General features: G+C 50.5%; 2 protein-coding genes across 2 annotated transcripts in view; one reads left to right on the top strand and one right to left on the bottom strand.

Moving 5' to 3' along the window:
* The window catches only part of LOC144247940 (uncharacterized), a gene marked incomplete at its 5' end in the record, with an annotated part of 684,260 nt that overhangs the window by 228,878 nt on the left and 436,699 nt on the right, over positions 1 to 18,683 (bottom strand). The window contains 2 exon segments of the mRNA XM_077789686.1: positions 8,274 to 8,276; positions 9,290 to 9,958. Coding sequence (XP_077645812.1) covers positions 8,274 to 8,276; positions 9,290 to 9,958 — 672 coding nt within the window.
* LOC144247921 (class II histocompatibility antigen, B-L beta chain-like) lies at positions 5,159 to 8,162 on the top strand. The gene is made up of 4 exons (XM_077789615.1): positions 5,159 to 5,290; positions 6,262 to 6,469; positions 7,165 to 7,441; positions 8,006 to 8,162. Exons 1-4 carry the CDS (start codon positions 5,159 to 5,161, stop codon positions 8,160 to 8,162), a joined length of 774 nt encoding a protein of 257 aa, XP_077645741.1.

Below are 18,683 nucleotides of genomic sequence, written 5' to 3'. Positions count from 1 at the left end.
CAGGAAAAAACTGCCTGTGGTGGGAAATGCCATGGAGCAGGGCAACCCCGAGAGAGAATTTTGCTTTCCCAGCGTCCCTCCAGGAGCCACAGTCCCTTCCCACAGCAAGAGAACAGCACAAAATGCTGGGCTGGGTCAGTTCTTGGCTGGACAGGGAGTTCCCGGCTCTGCTGCCACAGACTCCCCGCTGGAGGGAACAGAACCCCCCAGGGCTCATTGCAAATGCTGTGCACGCCCCGCTGGCTGCAGACACCCCCTTTTTCAGCTGCAGCTGCTGGCAGGAGCTCTCCCAAAGCAATGGAGCCTTCATGGCCATTTGGTTACAAAGTCAGCTCGGGTCCAGAGGAAGAACAGAAAGCACACAGCAAGCCCAAAGCCACAGCACCGAGAGAAAACCTCGACTTACGTGCCAAGTGGGTTAAAAAATACCCCGAATAAGCCACAGAGTACAGCGTGCAAACTGCAGCAGCCACGTGCTGGATCATTCTGGCTGCGCTGCACACGTCTGCAGACTGCAGCCCTGCAAGCACACAAGGACACCCGTCAGGGCTGGGCTGGTGCTGAGAATGCCTCGGGCAGGAGGATCCTCCGGCAAGGAGCAGTGCCCAGAGCCACTGGGGACACTGAGGCCTCCGTGTCCCACAGCCACGGGAGCACCTCGGGGACGTGGCAGTGCTCCTGTGACATCACAGCAGCAGCTCACGCAGAAACCGCCCGGAAGGTTCTCCTGGGTCACAAAGGAGCACAAAGAACCCTCCCAGGGCACAGCCTATTGCCCAAAGGCTCCAGGAGGAGCTCTGAAAATGCAGCAAACAGGGACACCCCATAGCCCAGCCTGAACACTGAGGAGGAACAAGGACGGGAGCACAGCAGAGGAAACAGGACCTTTAGTCACTGCTACTTCTGACTAAAGCCAGCAAGCCGTGTTCCCGCGGGGATCTTTGTTCTCGCTCTAAAAACAAGCAAGGTGCTGCACTCTAAATATACAGAAGGCAGGAACTGGGCAGGAGGTGGGATTAGGAAGGAGGAGGAGGAAGATGAGGATGAGGAGCAGGAAAAGGAGGAGAAACAGGAGGTTCCAGTGCCCCCTGAGGCCGCAGCACCCTTGGCCCCGGGACCATCGCCCCCAGCTCATCCTGCAGGTGAGAGGGGAGGGGGAGCTTGTCCCAAATATATCGGGGGGTCCCTGAGAGGGTTTTTTTATTGGGGTGTATTTGGAGCTTGCAGATTGTGGAATTGAGCCCCAGATGTCGTCTGGGAGGCCCAAATAAACCCCGTGAGGTTTTTTTCTCTCTGTGTGTGTAGGTTTGGATCTTGCAGGACCCCAAAGCTGAGCCCCCTGGGGGATCTTTGGGAGTCCACGTGGCCATTGCCCAGTGTCACCAGGGGGAGGACATTGTCCTGGGGACCCCCGGGGGAGCAGAGGAGGGGAACCCCTGGGACCCCCGGAGTGGGGAGAGCAGAGAGGGGCGATCCTGGAGCTGGGGGACCCCCAGCTGGCTGGAAAGGGGGGGAGCCTGGAGAGGAGGAACCCCTGGGACACCTGGGATCTCAGAGTAGAGCATCAGGGGAGAAGGGACCCCATGGAGCCCCAACAGCCCCTGGATCATCCCTAAGCAGGACACCTGAGAACGGGGAACCCCTGGAGCCATTGGACCCCCATCATCCCAAGGAAAGGAAACCTCTGGAACCCCAAAAGTGGCGAGATCAGAGATAGGGAACTCCTGGGAGTGTTGTTTTGGGCTGAACCTTGAGACTGTGGAGATTTTCATGGACACAAGAGTCCTGCTGAGTTCTAGGGATGGACTTGGGCAGGAGGAGCCTCCAGTCCAAGGTGCTCGCCTCTTGTTTTTCCCCCAAACCAGGATTTGTCATTCCCTGGGTGTGGCTGGATGGAGGAGGAGGAAAAGCCCCGGAGATGCTGCAGGAGGAGGAGCTGCAAACCCAGCCCAGGGAGCTGCGGGGAGGAAAGAGCCCCCCTGCGCCAGGAAGGCGGGCGGAGATCCAGCCGGAGCTCGGAGCTGGTGGAGAAGCCTCATGGCAGGGAGAAGTCCCACAAGTGCTTGGAATGTGGGCAGGGTTTCAGCTGGAACTCCCACCTGATGGAACACCAGAGGATCCACACTGGGGAGAGGCCCTACGAGTGTGGGGAGTGTGGGAAGAGCTTCAGTGGGACCTCCGACCTCACCAAGCACCACAGGATCCACACTGGGGAACGGCCCTATGAGTGCTTGGAATGTCAGAAGAGCTTCAGGTGGAATTCAGAGATCATCACTCAGCAGCACTTCCACACCAGGGAGGCCCTGCGGGTGTCCTGAGTGGGGGCAGAGCTTCGTGCTCTGCTCCAGCTCCATCCTCATGGGAGGATCCGGGCTGGATGATCCCCAGTTGTTGCAGCCTGAGCTGCTACAAGGAGAGTCCACGGTAAAGAAGCAGAAAAGGCCTTTGCATGGTATCCACAGATGTCTGAATCAGCCATGCCGTGAGATGTTCAGGGTTTTCCCCAGCACGCCCATCCCCCTGCTCCAACTCTCAGCTCTCCCTGTCCTGAGGAGTCGGGGTGGGGGTGACCCTGGCCCCTGGGCAGTACAAAGATGAGGCCCAGTCAGGGAACAGGGAGGGAGTGGCCCAGGGACACAGGAACAGACACAGGAACAGGGCAAGGAGCAAACAGAGTCCAACAGCCCCTTGAGGGAAGCCTCCCGCGTCTCCCCAAACCAGGGAAATGCCCCCCAGGATCCCCACAATTCCCCTTTTTATATTATTAAGAAAGCTTCTCTGGAGGATCAACTGATTCAACACAAAATGACAAAATCAATCAAAAGCGCTCATACGACAATTTTCAAAATGCAAACAATTCTGAGTCTCTAATGTCCAAATAGATTTTCTTAGAGCTGGCAGGAGGGATGTGGGGTTTTCTTAGTCCGGTTTATCAGGAGATGGAATCAGGAGCCTTCAGTAGGGACTGGTTCTCTGGCCCCTGTGGCAGTGCTGCTGGCTGTGACAGACTCTGTACGAGGTAATGTAGGTGGTGGTGTGCCTGTTGGAAACTCCAAATAGAAATCATTACCTTTTAAGAAAAAGATGGTTACTTTAGGAAAACTTTCCTTTCTTCCCCCCCAATTACACTCCTTCAGGTATTATGAAGGAACTCTGGGGAAAGGGACTAGTGGAGGGAGGCCATGGAAAGGGGGAAAAGGAGGTAGGAATTTGTGGGAACATAAAAAAGGGGTAATAGGACAAGGGAAAGGAAACAGGGAAAGTGGGAGGGGGGCAGGGAGGCCACAGGAATTGGGGAAGGGTATTAGAAGAAGTGGGACTTATCAGACAGGAAAGTTGTTTTGATATGGAGGTGGAGTCTTGGATGGAGGATGGCTTATTGGTCTTCTGTGCTCTTTCAGCTTTTGGGCTGTTGCTGGGATTTGGTTGTTGGTTTTGGGTTTTATTTCCTCAATAGGAGTGTGGAGGACTTCCATGACATGGGTAATATTTTGCAGGTTTGCAGTTTGGTGCATGTTTGCCACCTTGCACTGGAACTCCACCAGGTCCTGTCACATCGGCTGCTTGGGGGCCTTTTCTTCCTTGTATTATATTAAATTCCACAATTTCTACATCTCCTAGACTGTGGAGTTATTTCCTGGGGTTATTCTTTTTTATAGCAGTCTGTTGAACAAACACATCTTGTTTGTTATCATTCCGGGTTATGAAACCGTATCTGTTTTTGACATTGAACCATTTCCTGTCCCCAGAACGTTCATGGCAAGGACTTTTTCACCTTGGCCAGCGGGTTTGCGTGTGTGTTGGTGATGCTGGACGTGGCGCCGGTGCTGGGGCGCTGCCGTGCGGGGCTCGTCCCGCTCCCGGCGCTGGCGGCCGCGCCGAGGCTCGGCCCCTTCTCCTTCCCGGGCTCTGTCCCGGCCGGTGCCCGCGGACGCTGCGGGCGCAGGAGCTCTGGAGCAGCAGCGGGGCGGGGGCGGCAGTTTCGCCCCAGGACTGCGGTTCTGAGCCGCCCCCGGCGGGGCTGCCCGCCCGCCGGCCTCGCCCGCCCGCCCTCGGCCCCGGGGCCGCGGCCGCCGCTCGTTGTCTCCGTGCGGGACCGCGCCGCGCTCCCCGCCCGTTTCCCGGACGCTGCGAGGGCTGATCATTTCTAGGTGTTCTGGAGAGGGCAGCGAGGTGAGTTAAAGTGCACAGGAGGCCAGTGAGGGCAGTTGGCTTGGAAATGGCCGAACTGGCCACAGTTCAAGCACCTCACGTTGTTAATGGGCACCACTGCCTCCCCCACCCCTTTGCTCACGGCCAGGGCTAAAGCAGTTTCTGAAGAAGAGGCCTTAGTGCAGGTGTCGACCATCTGTGGGATGGTTGGCTCTGGATCTTGGGAAAGAGCTCCGAGAAGCTTTTTGTTTTCCGGGTTGGCGTTAGACATTGCCATTTTTCCCAGGAGTTCATCCCTGGCCTCTACATTATCAATTTGGCGATCAATGGCCTCTGGGAGGTGGTCAACAAACTTAACAAATGTCTCTTCAACCCCCTGATGGATTGAAGAAAAGTTTTGGACAAGGGTGGTTCCACCAGGGATTTTTAAAGGAGCAGTCTTTGCAGCAGATTTGATGTCATCTAAGACATTGTTGGGCAGCATGACCTGATCCTCTGGTCTGCTAAATTCCCCCTCTCCTGCCAAAGCCTCAGGGCCTTTCTGGCCTTCGTTAAAACTTCACTCAAGTCATACTTGGATAGGATTGGCTTTAAAAGTTTTTTCCACTGCAATAGTGCAGTGGTAATGTAATGGAAGGCATGGGGAATTAAGGTATGTCCTGTGAAAGTTTAGTCCAATACATTTTTAAAATATGGAGAATTGCGGCCATAGTCTCTGGCCGCTTTTCTCAACTCCTTCCCCTCAGTGTGAGGAATCCGCTCCCATCGCGGCTCCTTTCCCCGTTTAATGACGACAGGCGCTGCAAGGCAATCGAGATCTCTCACCAAGTCCAGGTCCCCATCCCGCAGGGCTCCTCCCTGATCCGTGTCCAGCCTCCTCCCGGCCTGTTGTTACTGCCGGGGTGCCGCCGTCCTCATCCTCTTCGGAAGGTGGGTCGGGGCGGGCTGGAGCGCGCAGCCTCCGGCGGAGCGGTGGGGCCCGGTGACTTGGGGCCTGCAGGCCAGCATGGCGGGCTTCCAGCCAGGCCCGCGTTCGGTTCCGCAGCGTGGGAACCGGGATGGGCTGGAGAAGGAGGGAACCACCCTCAAGGGCCCACTCGGGGATGTGGGCAGGGGACAGAAGGGGCTGGTCCCGACGGTGACACCATCGACGCAGCTGCGAGCGCAGGGGAGGGACCCGAGGCGGGGCTGTACAACTGACATTCCTGGAGCTGGGGACCAAACTGGGGACAGGGCAGTCGGGGACAAGGGAGCGGGGAAGGCTCTGCTGGAGTGGCCAGGGCCAGCCCGAGAGAGGGACTGAGTGGGGCTGGAGGCAGCAGGGAGTAGGTGACAGCCCTGTACCCGTGGGCAGGGTCTGGCTCCCATCCCACCCATAGGGGAAGCAGGGTTAGGATCAGGGAGGGAGGAACACAGGGAAGAAGAACCAGGGACCCAACTTTCTCCCTTAGGCTTTACTAATTTAAAAATCAAATTGAAAATAGGATTAAACTTGCCCACTTTATAATTCCCCCCCACTTGTATATCATAAATGCATCACCAAGCTTTCCCCCAGAACGAAACTGACAAAACATCTTCCTGGGAAGCCTCAGGAAAGTGCTCAAACAAAAACTGAACAAAAGTTTTTTAAATGAAACATTCCCTAGTACTAAGGTTGCTTTAATCTGAATATAAATCTCTCGTTGAGCTGGGGATAAATGATTGTCCATGTTTCCCAAACAACCCAAAATTCCCCCCCACGAGGCAAAAGGATGAACTTAAGATAAATGTGTTCATGTGTGGAGCTCTCCCCCGGGCACCTGGCAGCCCACGCTGCGAGTACTCACCAATGCGAGGGACACAAAGGAAAAGAGAAACCTCGAGGGGGCTGGTGGGCTCCTGCCGGTCCTTTGGATTCTGAAAGCTTCCCTTCCAAAGCGGCAGCCTTTCCTCAGAATTCCAAAGGGGTGCCGACAGGCCAGGAGAAACAGTCCTCACAAAGTGAAGGAAGAAGCTGGTCCCAAACGACGCTTGAATTCCCAAAGATCCCGGATCCGATGACCTTCAGGAGACGCTCTCCGGGACTGGACAACTGCCCAAGGTCCCTGTTCTGGGAGCCATTTGTTCCAGCCTGAACTGCTACAAGGAGAGTGCAGGGTAAAGAAGCAGAAAAGGCCTTTGCATGGTATCCACAGATACCACGGGACAGATACTCCAGGGACAGCAGCCAGGTACTGCAACAGCGACCCGCACGTTATGGAGCAAAGAAGGACTGCGGTGGGCTGGCTCTGCCGGTACAACCACGAGTATCTCAGCCCGTTCCTCACGGAGCGCCGAGGTGAGCGTGGGGCAGAGCGTGTCCCCTCGAGCCCTGCTCTGGCAATGACCCTGAGGCCCCTCAAAACCTCCCTGGGAATCGCCCCAGAGCCCTCAGCCCTCCTTGTGCCCATCCCCGAGACCTTCTGTCCCTGCCACTGACCCCCGTGGCTCTCCCAGTCCATCCCAGTCTCTCCCAGTGCCTCCCGGCTGTCCATCTCAGCCTGGCGTGGCGCTGCCGCCCCTCAGCCAATCAGAGCGCGAGTCTCTGATGACTCATCAGTTGCCAGGCAGATCCGCAGCGCCGCGTGCCCCGCACTGGACTCGGCCTCCCAGTGCCGCGCGCTTCATTCCCAGTTCCTCCCAGTGCCGCCCCAGTCCCTCCCACTCCTTCCCAGCCCATTCCCAGTTCCTCCCAGTGCCGCCCCACTCCCTCCCACTCCTTCCCAGCCCATTCCCAGTTCCTCCCAGTGCCGCCCCAGTCCCTCCCACTCCTTCCCAGCCCATTCCCGGTTCCTCTCCAGTTCACTCCGAGATCTCCACCCTCTCCGAGTGCCCCCCATCCCCTCCCCTCTCTCTGAGTATCATCCCAGTCTTTCCCAGTTCATTCCAAGTCCCTCTCAGTCCATTCCCAGTCTGCCCCAAGGCCACACCACCCCTCCCCTCTCTCTCCCAGTTCCCCCCAGCTGATCCCAGTGTGTCCCCGCTCTCTCCCAGTGACCCCCAGCGTGTCCATCTCGCTGGTGCCCTCGAGCTCCCAGCCCAGCCCCGGCCACCTGCTCTGCTCCTTGGTGGATTTCTACCTGGCCCACACCCAGCTGAGGTGGTTCCAGGGCCAGCAGGAGCTCTCTGTGGTGGCCACCGACATGGTCCCCAACTGGGACTGGACCCACCAGCTCCTGGTGCTGCTGGAAACCCCAACCCGGGCCGGGCTCACCTCCACCTGCCAGGTGCAGCACGTCAGCCTGGAGCACCTCTTGAGCCAGCACTGGGATACAGGGGAGGAATTGGGGGCACTGGGAGAGCCATTGGGATGTGCTGGGAGCAACTGGGAGGGAGTAGGAGAGAGCCTGATTTCAACTGGGAGAGGAGGTTGTGGGTTTGGAAAGGCTAAGAAGGGGTTTGAAGGATACCGGGGAGGGTGGGAAGGGATTCTGGGGGTCCTGGTGGACACTGGGAGGGAGTTTGGGTGTGCTGGGTGTGACTGGGAGGGATGTGAGTGAGCCTGGAAGAGCTGGATGGAGATTGGGGATGGAAGAGCAGAGATTGGGACAAGGTTGGTTGTGCTGGGAAGAGACTGGGAGGGGTCTGGATGAACCCTGGTGGGGCTGGGAAGGGAATGAGAGAGAGTTTGGGGGTCCTGGAGCAGTGGGGGGCAACTGGAAGGAGGCTGTGGGATACTGAGAGGGACAGGAGGGGCTTTGGTGGGTCCTGGGAAGGTGAGGAAGGGATCAAGAGGGAGGTTTCAGGGGTCCTGAGTAGGTTGGGAGCAACCAGGAGGGTGCTTGGAGGGGCCTGGGTGCCTGTGAGAGTTTCTGGGGGGTCCTGACCCCTGCGGAGACCCCAGAGATGCTGCTGGATGCTGCCACAGCAAGATGCTGGCAGGAACTGGAGACTCCGAGTTGGGCTTCATCTTCCTGGCACTGGGGATCTGGTTCTACCTGCACAAGAAAGGGGGGTCCCGTGAGTCGTATCCCACCTCCCCCAGAATGTGAATGGTCCCCCCGGGGACCCCAGCCCGGTGTCACCCCCCGTTCTCTGCCCACAGAGCTCCTGAGCCACTGGCAGTGAGAGCCCCTCCCCGTGGCCCCGGACCCGGCCGGCACCCCCTGCTCCAGCCCCACGCTGATTTTGGGGGGATTGAGTGTCCCCCCAGCCCTGCTGTCACTCTGCCCCTGCCCCCTGCTCCCAGTGTTCCCAGTAAAGCTTCCCAGTTAAACCCAGCCCAGTTCATGGGGGCACTGGGGAGGGACTTGGGGGGACCCCACGGCGGGGCCGGCACTGGGCAGGGAGGGCGGGTCCAGGTGGGGAACACTGCCTGCTGCGGGTCTGCCCGGCAACTGGTGAGTCATCAGCCCCGCTCGCTCTCATTGGCTGACTCTTCTCCACCGCGTTCTCTCATTGGCTGAGGAGAGGCCCGGCAGTGCAGAGAAGGAACGGGAGAGATCCCGCCCCGAGCACCGGCACGGGGACAACAGACCCGGCCTGGGCACAGGGAGGGAATTTATTACCAACCAAACCACGGCAGCACCAGGAGAAGGGAAAGAAATCCCTCCAGCACCTTCCCCCACCCAACGGGGATCACCCACAACAGGGTTATCCACCATGGAGAGACGGGGACATCCGAGTTTAGAACAAAGCCAATTCTATTGACTGTACCAGGTGTTTATACAGGGATTTACTTGTATGGTGCTTATATAGGGCTCTGTTTTTGGTAACAATTTCTCATTCGTTACACATTCTTCGAGACATCCAGTAACCTGGGAACATTTGTCTTATCACAAAGACTCACACCATTTTTTCTGGTCACTTCTTGCCCAGGGAGACTGAAACTGTGTCTGTGTCTCCCACAGTTTCTGCTCAGTCAGGCCTCAGATATCGGGCCCCTTGATCAGCTCCATTGCTTTACTCTCTGTTTTATTCCCCATACGGGGGCACCAGGGCTCTGCCCAACGGGGGTCACTGGGGATCATCCAGCCCGGATCCTCCCATGGGGGATGGAGCTGCAGGAGCACACCAAGCTCTTCCTGCACTCTCTTCCCTCACTCCAAGCTCTTCCCTCGCTCTCTTCCCTCACTCCAAGCTCTTCCCTCACGCGGGGCACTCACAGGGCTTCCCTTACTGGTGCCTCCGTTGGTGCTGGGTCAAGTGAAAGCTCCTGGAGAAACTCTTCCCACACTTCCCACACTCGTAGGGCCTCTCCCCGGTGTGGATGCGCCGGTGCACGGTGAGGCTGAAGTTGTGCTTGAAGCCCTTCCCGCAGTCGGGGCAGCGGAAGGGCCTCTCCTCTGTGTGAATCCGTTCATGCTTGAGGACATCGGAGCTGGTCTGAAATCTTTTCCCACACTGGGGACACTCGTAGGGCCTCTCCCCGGTGTGGATGCGTTGGTGTATTCTCAAGGCAGAGCTCCACCCAAAGCTCTTCCCACATTCCAAGCACTCGTAGGGCCGTTCCCCAGTGTGGATAACCTGGTGCTGGATCAGGCTAGACCTGTCTTTGAAGCTCTTCCCACACTTCCCACACTCGTAGGGCCTCTCCCCGGTGTGGATGCGCCGGTGCACAGTGAGGCTGGAGTTGTGCTTGAAGCCCTTCCCGCAGTCGGGGCAGAGGAAGGGCCTCTCCTCTGTGTGACTCCGCTCATGTACAAGGAGATGGGATCTGGTCTGAAACCTCTTCCCACACTCCCCACACTCGTAGGGCCTCTCCCCAGTGTGGATCCTCTGGTGCTCGATCAGGTTGGAGCTCCAGCTGAAACCCTTCCCACATTCCAAGCACTTGTGGGGCTTCTCCCTGCCATGAGGCTTCTCCACCAGCTCCGAGCTCTGGCTGGATCTCCGCCTGCCTTCCTGGCTCAGGGGGGCTCTTTCCTCCCCGCAGCTCCCTGAGCTGGGTTTGCAGCTCCTCCTCCTGCAGCATCTCCGGGGCTTTTCCTCCTCCTCCATCCAGCCACGCCCTGGCAATGACAAATCCTGGTTTGGGGAAAAAACAAGAGAAGAGCACCTTGGACTGGAGGTTCCTCCTTGCCCAAGTTCATCTCAGGAAGTCATTGGGAATCTTGTGTCTGTAAGAACCTCCAAAGCACCAAGATTCAGCCCAAAAATCCTGTAAACTTCCAAGACACAGAACAAAAACACCCCAAACATCAAAAGCCAGCAAAAACCTCCTCCAAAAGATAAAGATTCAGCTGCCACATAAAACCAAAGCACCAACATTTAATCCAAGAAAGCTCAGAAACACCAAGAATCACCCCGTGAAAATCGTGGATCCCCCTCCACAGTCACCTGCTGCATGTGGGGGGAGCACCGCTCCTGGGGCTGGGGGGAGGCTGCACCTATAAGGAGTGGTGGAACCTTCTGCTGCTTCCTCTTTCTCCTCCTCCTCCTCCTCCTGTGTCTCTACTCTTCCTCACACTCCTCTTCCTCCTGCTATTTTTCCTTCTCCTGCACAATCCCACACTCTCCTCTCACATCCATCGTTTGACCATTCTGTTCCTCAAGCCTGCTTCTCCTTCCCTTCTCCTCCTGCCTCCAGGCCCAGCACCCACTGCCGGCTCCCTCTTCCCCCCAGCCCCACAGCATCCCAGCGCAGGGGCAGGGATGGAGCTGGGGCAGGTCGGGCTGGGGCAGCGCTGGGCTCTCGGCCGCTCCCGCCCGCACTCGGTCCCCACTGCAGCCGCTCCCGCCAGGACAGCGCGGGGGGGCCCGGCCTTGGCGCTGCCCCACTCCCACCTCCCCAAATTCCCCTCGCGGGGCCATGGGGCCGAGGGGGGGCGCAGGTGGGGTCCAGGTGGGGAATGCTGAGATAACTTTAAGAGTGGGTCCCCAAGAAGAAGAATTGGAATTTGTGGTAGACACAGGGGCAAAAAGAACCTTTATGTTAAATATTCCAAAAGGTTATAGTGTAAGCAAAGATACTGTAAAAGTAACAGGAGCAAAAGGAGAGAGTTTCACAGTACCCATTATTAAAAATGTGGTAATAGAGGGAGAAACTAGATTTTGGATGAGGGATGTTTTCTTGGTCCCAGGGGCAGGTAGCAATTTATTGGGATGAGATTTACAAGTGAAATTAGGAATAGGGGTTGTTCCAGAAGATGGGAAGATGACAGCTAGACTTTTAAAACTAGGCCAGGAGGATGGAAGAAGAATTAACAAGGAAGTTTGGGCTGGGGAGGGGAATAGGGGAAGATTAAATATTGACCCCATAAAGATTACAACTGAGGAAAAAAAAATACATGTCCCATACATGTACGGCAGTATCCTGTATCTTTAGAAGGACAGGAATGTTTAAAGCCAGTAATAGAAGGACTAATAAAGGATGGGACATTAGAACCTTGTATGTCTCCCCATAATATCCCAATACTCCCAGTAAAGAAGCCTGATGGGAGCTATAGACTGGTACAAGACTCAAGGGAGGTTAACAAAGGAACTCAGACCCGCTATCCAGTGGTACCAAATCCTTATACTCTTTTAAGTAAAGTTCCTCCCCAGCATCAGTGGTTTAGTGTAGTGGACCTTAAAGATGCCTTTTGGGCTTGCCCATTAGCCCAGGAGAGCAAGTTATCTTTGATTTTGAATGGAAGGACCCACTAACTGGAGAAAACAGCAATTAAGATGGACAAAACTACCACAGGGGCTTACAGAATCCCCAAACTTATTTGGACAAGCTTTAGAAACAATACTACAAACTTTCCCCACTCCCCCTGAAATACAAATTATCCAATATGTGGATAATCTTTTACTTTCTGGGGAAGCTGAAGCTGGAGAGGCTACTATAAAGCTTTTGAATTTTCTTGGGGAAAAAGGATTAAGGGTATCAAAAGGGAAGCTGCAATTTGTAGAATCAGAGGTAAAATATCTTGGACACTTGCTTAGTAAGGGTAGTTGGAAGCTCAACCCAGACTGAAACACAGGGATTCTATCCCTTCCCCCTCCCTCTTCAAAGGGGGAAATCAGAAAGATACTCAGATTATTGGGATATTATAAATTGTGGATTGAAGGATATACACAGACAGTAAAATTTTTGAATAAAAAATTGACAGAGGGAGATGATATAAAATGGATCAAAAAGGATAATGAAAAATTAAGAAAAAAGAAGTTAAAACTAACCCCAGTATCAACTTTAAGCTCACCTTCACTAGCAAAACCCTTTCATTTGTATGTAAATGAAAAAAAGGGGGTAGCTCATAGGGTTTTGTTTCAAGAGTGGGGAGAAGTAAAGAGACCCATGGCTTATTTATCAAAGATGTGGGATCCAGTAAATCAAGGCTGGCCAGTGTGTATTCAAGCTATAGAAGCTACTGCAATCCTAGTAGAGGAAAGTCATAAACTGACTTCTAGAGGTAAATTAATTGTGTGCACACCTCATGCAGTACTAAATTTCTTCCAATTTGCATTGTGATTTTTATCTTGAAATACATAACTTACTGTACTCTAACATTGAAAAACTAGTTTACAGCTGTGACATAGCAAAACCTGCTATTAATTTGAGTCAATGCAGGCTGTTCAATCAAGTGTTCTCAGTGTGTAAAGTTAAACTAAAGGTAACACCAGCTGCTTGGTAGGTCAAGCAAACAATTTTCCTTCCAACCAGTCCTTTTTCATGTACCCAAATGTGTTTTGCTTTCTTAGTTTTTTTGTTTTGGTTTTTTGCTAGTTTTTCTGGAAGTGCTAACTACTTGCATTGTATCTAGAATAGCAAATAAAATTGTGCATACAAAACACTTGTAAAAAAATAGGGCTCATTTTTTCCCACAATGGGAGGTGGCTACATATAGAAAAGGGAAACTACAAAGCTAAATGAAGAAAAAGTTTCAGTATCTTCTAATGTAAACAATTTGTTACTTCCAGCATCACAGTGGGTGTGTGACACACACATATGAAAAAGATGGTGAGGGAGATCTCTGTTTACTACAGTTTCCTATTTCTTGAATGAGTTAGAGAGCTATGAAGCAATTGTGATTCCTTGTGTGGATTACCCAGGCCTGCAGGGAGGGCTGGGCCATGGTTCCCTCTGTGCTGCAGGCAGCCCTGCAGCGTGGCAGCAGTGGCTTGCCTCTGGTGAGTTTGCAGGCAGGGTGCTCCAGCACTGCAGTGCTCAGGGGCAGTTTCCTACTTTGACACCAAAGCTTAAATTCAAGAGTGCCTCTTCCCATCCAGTTATTGTTTGTACCGTAAGAACCTCTTCAGAGAGTGTCTCCTGGCAGTCAAAAAGAGAGTATTGCAGAGATAAATTCCTTACATGCTGTCTCCCCCACTGTATCCACATTTTGTCTATTCCCTCTTCAAATTATAGATTGGTAAAACTCATGCTCTGTGTCCTCAGATGCCCTTCCCAAATCAAACCTTGGCTTCTTTGCAAATTATATTGCACTAACAAGCATTGCCTTAAATTTTTTATTGCAGGCAAGATCACTTCAGAAGTAAGTTTTTGTTTACCTTGTTCCTACAACCCTTTCAAGCTTGTGAATGGAAAATTGTGACAGCAAAATAAGTCTTTAGTTTTAGCACTGTCAGCTGTGGGTAGCTGGTAGCCCTTGGTGGAGGGTGCCGTGAATTAAAGGCCTGCAGAACACACATAACAACAGTAATTAAATTTGTAAGGAAGTTGAAAAAGGAGGGAGAGGTGATTGGCAGACTCACCTCTCCAGGATGTAGGACTAATGTTAGAAAGTGGACTGATATTGGAATGTGGATGTTGAAATGTGAAGAGAGAAAAAGAGAGCGAAAGAGAGAGAAAGGGAGAAGAGAGAAGAAGAGAGAAAAAGAGAAAGAGAGAGAAAGGGAAAGAGAGAGAAAGAGAAAGAGGGAGAGTGAAATACACCCCAAAGTCCCCATACCGTAGCTATTTGTGAGTTCTCCTCTCTGCTAGACAGAGTGACAACAAGGGGAGGGGAGTGAGGAAGTACAGTCAAAGGCAAAGCTGTGAAAAAGAGGGAGAGCTGGACCACCAATAGAGATAAGATCAAAGCAGAGATAGCTGACTCTCACAATGTGCTTTATTTTTTTAAACAAGACTTCTTTTTTTTCCTTCTGATTTTTGTTGTTAAGGAAAGGAGGCTTTTGTTCCGAAGAATGGGTCTGTAAGACTAAAACAGTTGGATGTTGCCTCAAAAGCAAAAAACCAAGAGATGTGATACATCTTGTGTTAAATTTGGGCTAGTCTTTTTTTATTTAACTAATTATAGCTCACATGAAGAAGAATTGGCCTCTGCAGCAATTAGCACAGCTGGATACAAGAAGAAGAAGCAGCTACAGAAAAAGTTTTTAGTTAAACCCAGAAAGTTTTGAAGAAAACTAATGGTGAAAGTTAATGCAGTATTGTTTTTCTTTTAACACTGTGTTAATAAAAAGTCCTTTCCAGGTACTACTAAAGCAGCAATCCCAACCATGGAAAAGAGGGTGAATTCATGCCAGCAAAATAAAAGAATTTGTGAAGAAACGTGAGGAATGGACTATCACATCTAAACCGGGTGATACCAAATTGACTTTCAACCAGGACTGGGTGGTAATGGTTTGGGAAGACCCAAATGATCCAAGGCAGGTACAAAGAATAACACCTAACTGAGAAATAAGGCAAAGCTTGCATCACTGGTTCTAAGCCCTGCCTGAATAAGCCCTGAGACGCCTCCGACACCTCCTTGGCAGAGGAACACTGCCACTTCAAACAGGAGGATCGGGAGTGTTTGAGTCAAAGAGTTCTTATAGTCTGGCCTTAGCCTGTGGCTTGTACAGGGAAGAAGGGAAATTGCCATTAATACTATGCTGTATACTTTATTTGATTCATCCCCATATTGGACATGGCAGCTGGGTTATAAGTGAATGTTTAAATTATGAGAATAATTGGCATTGTAGCTCACAAAATCTATGTTCTCATGGCAAGAAGTATTGAGTACTGAATCAATCCCCTATACAGAAAGACCTCAAAAACTGAAGTAATAAATTGCTTTTGTAGATGGGGATTATCAATGCCTGTGGACTGAGAGATACCTGAGGAATGGTGGAAAACCACAGTTAAAAGGTGTCAAAACCAATTTGCCTGGAAATGAGTAAAAAAGGAGTGACAAGGGAAACAGAGGGCAAGCCTGGATTGAGCACTGTACTCAGCAGCGAGAAGATCACACGTACCTGCTGTGGGCAGCAGCCCCACAGGCAGGGGAGGTGGGGGTATAAGCCAAACCAGACCTCTGTCATTCCTGTTTCTGTCTCTCATTTGTTGTCTTTTCCCTTCTGAGATAGCAGCAAGATCGTGTCACAAATGCTACAGAAAGTATCACATGGAAAGAAACCAAAGTTCCTTTTTGTTACACACCCCCATGTCAACAGCCACTGTTATAACCCATCCAAATTAAGTACCTGCAGGAAAAAGGGGGAAAATTATCACATACAAAGAACTTAGGAAAAAGTCGTAATACTTGGGGCATGGAATGTCCAAAAGGAGAGAGATGCATTTGTTTTACATTTGATCTTAGAAATATAGTCCAAGATTCGGTAAAGAGACAGTTAGTAAAAAAAAAGGTAAAACAAGCACAGCAGTCCAGCTCTGTGTTAACCCCAAATTATATCCTGAGTCATATTAAATGACTCCAAGCAGTTATAGAGAAGATAATAAACAAAGCTGCTCAGGCATTGGAATTAATATGGAGTCTGCAAAGCCAAACATCACCTGCAGTGCATTAAAATAGGTTGGCTTTACGCTATTTATTGGCTAAAGAATGGGGTGTACAGATTGTTGAAAATAGATGGCAATGAGGATGTCATCCTGGAAAAAACAAAGGATATCAGAAAAAAATTATGACCTAGGTATCAGTCCAAAAATGGGAAAATAATGTTAAAAACTAGCAGGTGGGGTAATGTATTGATAATGGGATGGTGGAAGAAATTAGGATTCTTCCTTTTATGTGTTACAAGTCTTTTAATATTTCTTCTTTGTTTAATCCCATGTTTTATTTGATTACCAACAGAGTCCAAAGAATGCAAGAGGATAAGAAATATTGCTCAAGTCAAATGATTTATAAAGAATAAGAGGAAGGATTGTGAAAAATGCATATTTATGATTGGCTTTTCGCAAATGTTACAATTAATATTATATGTGTAAGGTGGGAAAGTTATGCTGTATTAATTCCCTTACATATTGTGTTAAGTGTAGTTTTACGTTACAACATAATGTTAAAGTAGAGATTATGTATGTGGGGGGAGTTTTCTTTTTAGGAATGAAATGCTCCCTTCGAAGAACACCTAAATCTTCCAAAGAAGAGGAATTTATGGCTTCTTATCAGAAGAAGCTAATTTCTTCAGGCCTTGCTCAGACTTGAAGATGCCAGGGGATTAAAGGGACCAGTTGACATAAAACAGAGTTTCTTGTTTAGAACAGAATGTATGCATAACCATGAAGGATGTATGAATATGCAACAAGTGTCTTGGTTTAAGGGTGATTCCTTTGTTCACAAGTCAAGCTTTTCTTGACTTAGGGTCCAAGAGCATCTGGACGTCCGTAATTCTTTGCTTTTTTTGTCTTGTAATTGTCCTAACTCTAATTGTATTATTATTTTTATAACCATTTTATTATTATTAAACTTTTAAAATTTTAAAAACCAAGTGATTAGAGTTTTTCACAGTTTTCAATACTAGATAAGATTTAAAGGTGACCCTTTAACTCATAAACAATAAATAGATTATTTGAAGGGGAAAAAAAAAAGCAGCAGGTTGGGGGGGGGCACAACTGAGGCTGCTGAAGGCTGCTGTGGAAGAGAAGCTGCATTCCAGGCACCCAGGAGGAGCTTCAGAAATGCAAATTAACACTGCTGGGGCAAACTGGGGACAATGTACCTGGCTCTTCTTGCCTGGGGCAGGAATTGGCTGATTCCCTCTGCCCCTCACCCCAAGCTCTGCCTGCTTGCACAGATGGAATCTGCACAGCTGAAGGCAGAGCCCATGCTGAGGATCTCTGACTCTGCAACAGAAATGGCTGAAGCTGCAAAGGGAAACAGCAAATGGAGAATGTTGTGAAAACTTCACTAAAATAAGGGGGGGATCATCCCTCTGCCCACTCCAACATCTGCTGTCCCTGTCTGTGCTGTACAGGGTGTATCAGAGCACTGGGGGTTTTGCTAGAACAAGTTCAGGAGTAAGAAAAAAAATGTTCAATTGATGCAGCCCCATCTTGAGGGAGCGCCCAAACGTGGGGAAAAGATGAAGGGGCACCAGAACAAATCCTACAACACCATGGACCAGCTCCTGGGAACCAAAATGATTTTGTGAAAAATACATGTTATATGGCTCTGTGCAGATAGTTACTATATGTATTATGTTATATTGATAACTTGTGCTGTATTAACATTTTAATAGTATGGTAAACGTAGCTTTGTAGATAAAATGAAGCTTTAGTAGTTAAAAGAGAAAATATGCATGGCGGGGGGGGGGGGGTGTTAGGAAATGAGAACACCTAAATTCGCTCTAGGAACACCTAAATTCTCCAGAGAAGAGCAATTTATGGATTTCTTTCTAGAAGAAGTTAATTTCTTCAGGCCATGCTCAGACTGGAGGATGCCGTGGGGATTAAAAAAAACAGCTGACATACAACAGACAGAGTTACTTGTTTTAAATAAAATGTATGCATAACCATGAAGGATATATGAATATGCAACAGTGTATTTTTTTAGGGGTGATTCCTTTATTCACAAGGTATGGTTGTTGTGGCTTAAGTGGCCAAGAGAGCATCCTGACATCTGTAAGTCTTTGCTTTTTAATGTCTTGCAATTGTCCTAACTCTAAATTTTTATTAGTCTAATTGTATTTCTACTTTTATAACCATTTTACTAGTATTAAACTTCTAACATTTTAAAAACCAAGTGATTGGCGTTTCTAACAAATTCATAACAGGAGACAGAGAACCCATTTTTCATTTGAATGGCATAATTTGATTACAAGCTGTCCTCAGAATAAGAACCAACCAGACAGCTCCAGCTCCTGACCTTCCTGCCGACCAAGCCACTGAAACGAGGAACACAACATTTCACCAGAGAATGGGATCAGATTATCTCTTAGCAGAAAAAGCAGGAGTTTGTGGAAAACTAAATGGCTCAAACTGCTGTTGGCAAAGAGATGACGAGAAAACTGCTAAAAAAGATAAAAAGGAAATAGGAGAGCAGTTTATGTATTGGTCCAAACATGGAAAGGATGGGAATGGGACACGCTTTCCTGGCTCACCAGCACACCAGGGGATAAAGGAATGCTGCTTCTCCTCTTCTGTGCTGCAGCAACTCTCATCTTTTTACCATGCTCCACACCTTGGCAGTGCAGCTCATCCAGCAGCTGAGCCAGGGCATGCAGGTGGCAGCCAGGCCTCCTGATCCACAAACGCTACAAAAGGACAGGGAATGAGGGCACCGAGAATAATCCCAAAACCAAAGAGGGCCTGGGAAGAACAAAACAGAGTCAAGGAGTGAATCTGCCTGGAGATAGGGCCAGGCACCTGTAGATAAGGGGAGAAAGCATCAGTTACAATAAATGTTACAAAT

The sequence above is a fragment of the Lonchura striata genome, chromosome 36 (assembly GCF_046129695.1).
Source record: "Lonchura striata isolate bLonStr1 chromosome 36, bLonStr1.mat, whole genome shotgun sequence".
Lineage (NCBI taxonomy): Eukaryota > Metazoa > Chordata > Aves > Passeriformes > Estrildidae > Lonchura > Lonchura striata.
Note: the sequence above shows the minus strand (reverse complement) of the source record. Positions and strands in the feature narration are given on the sequence as shown.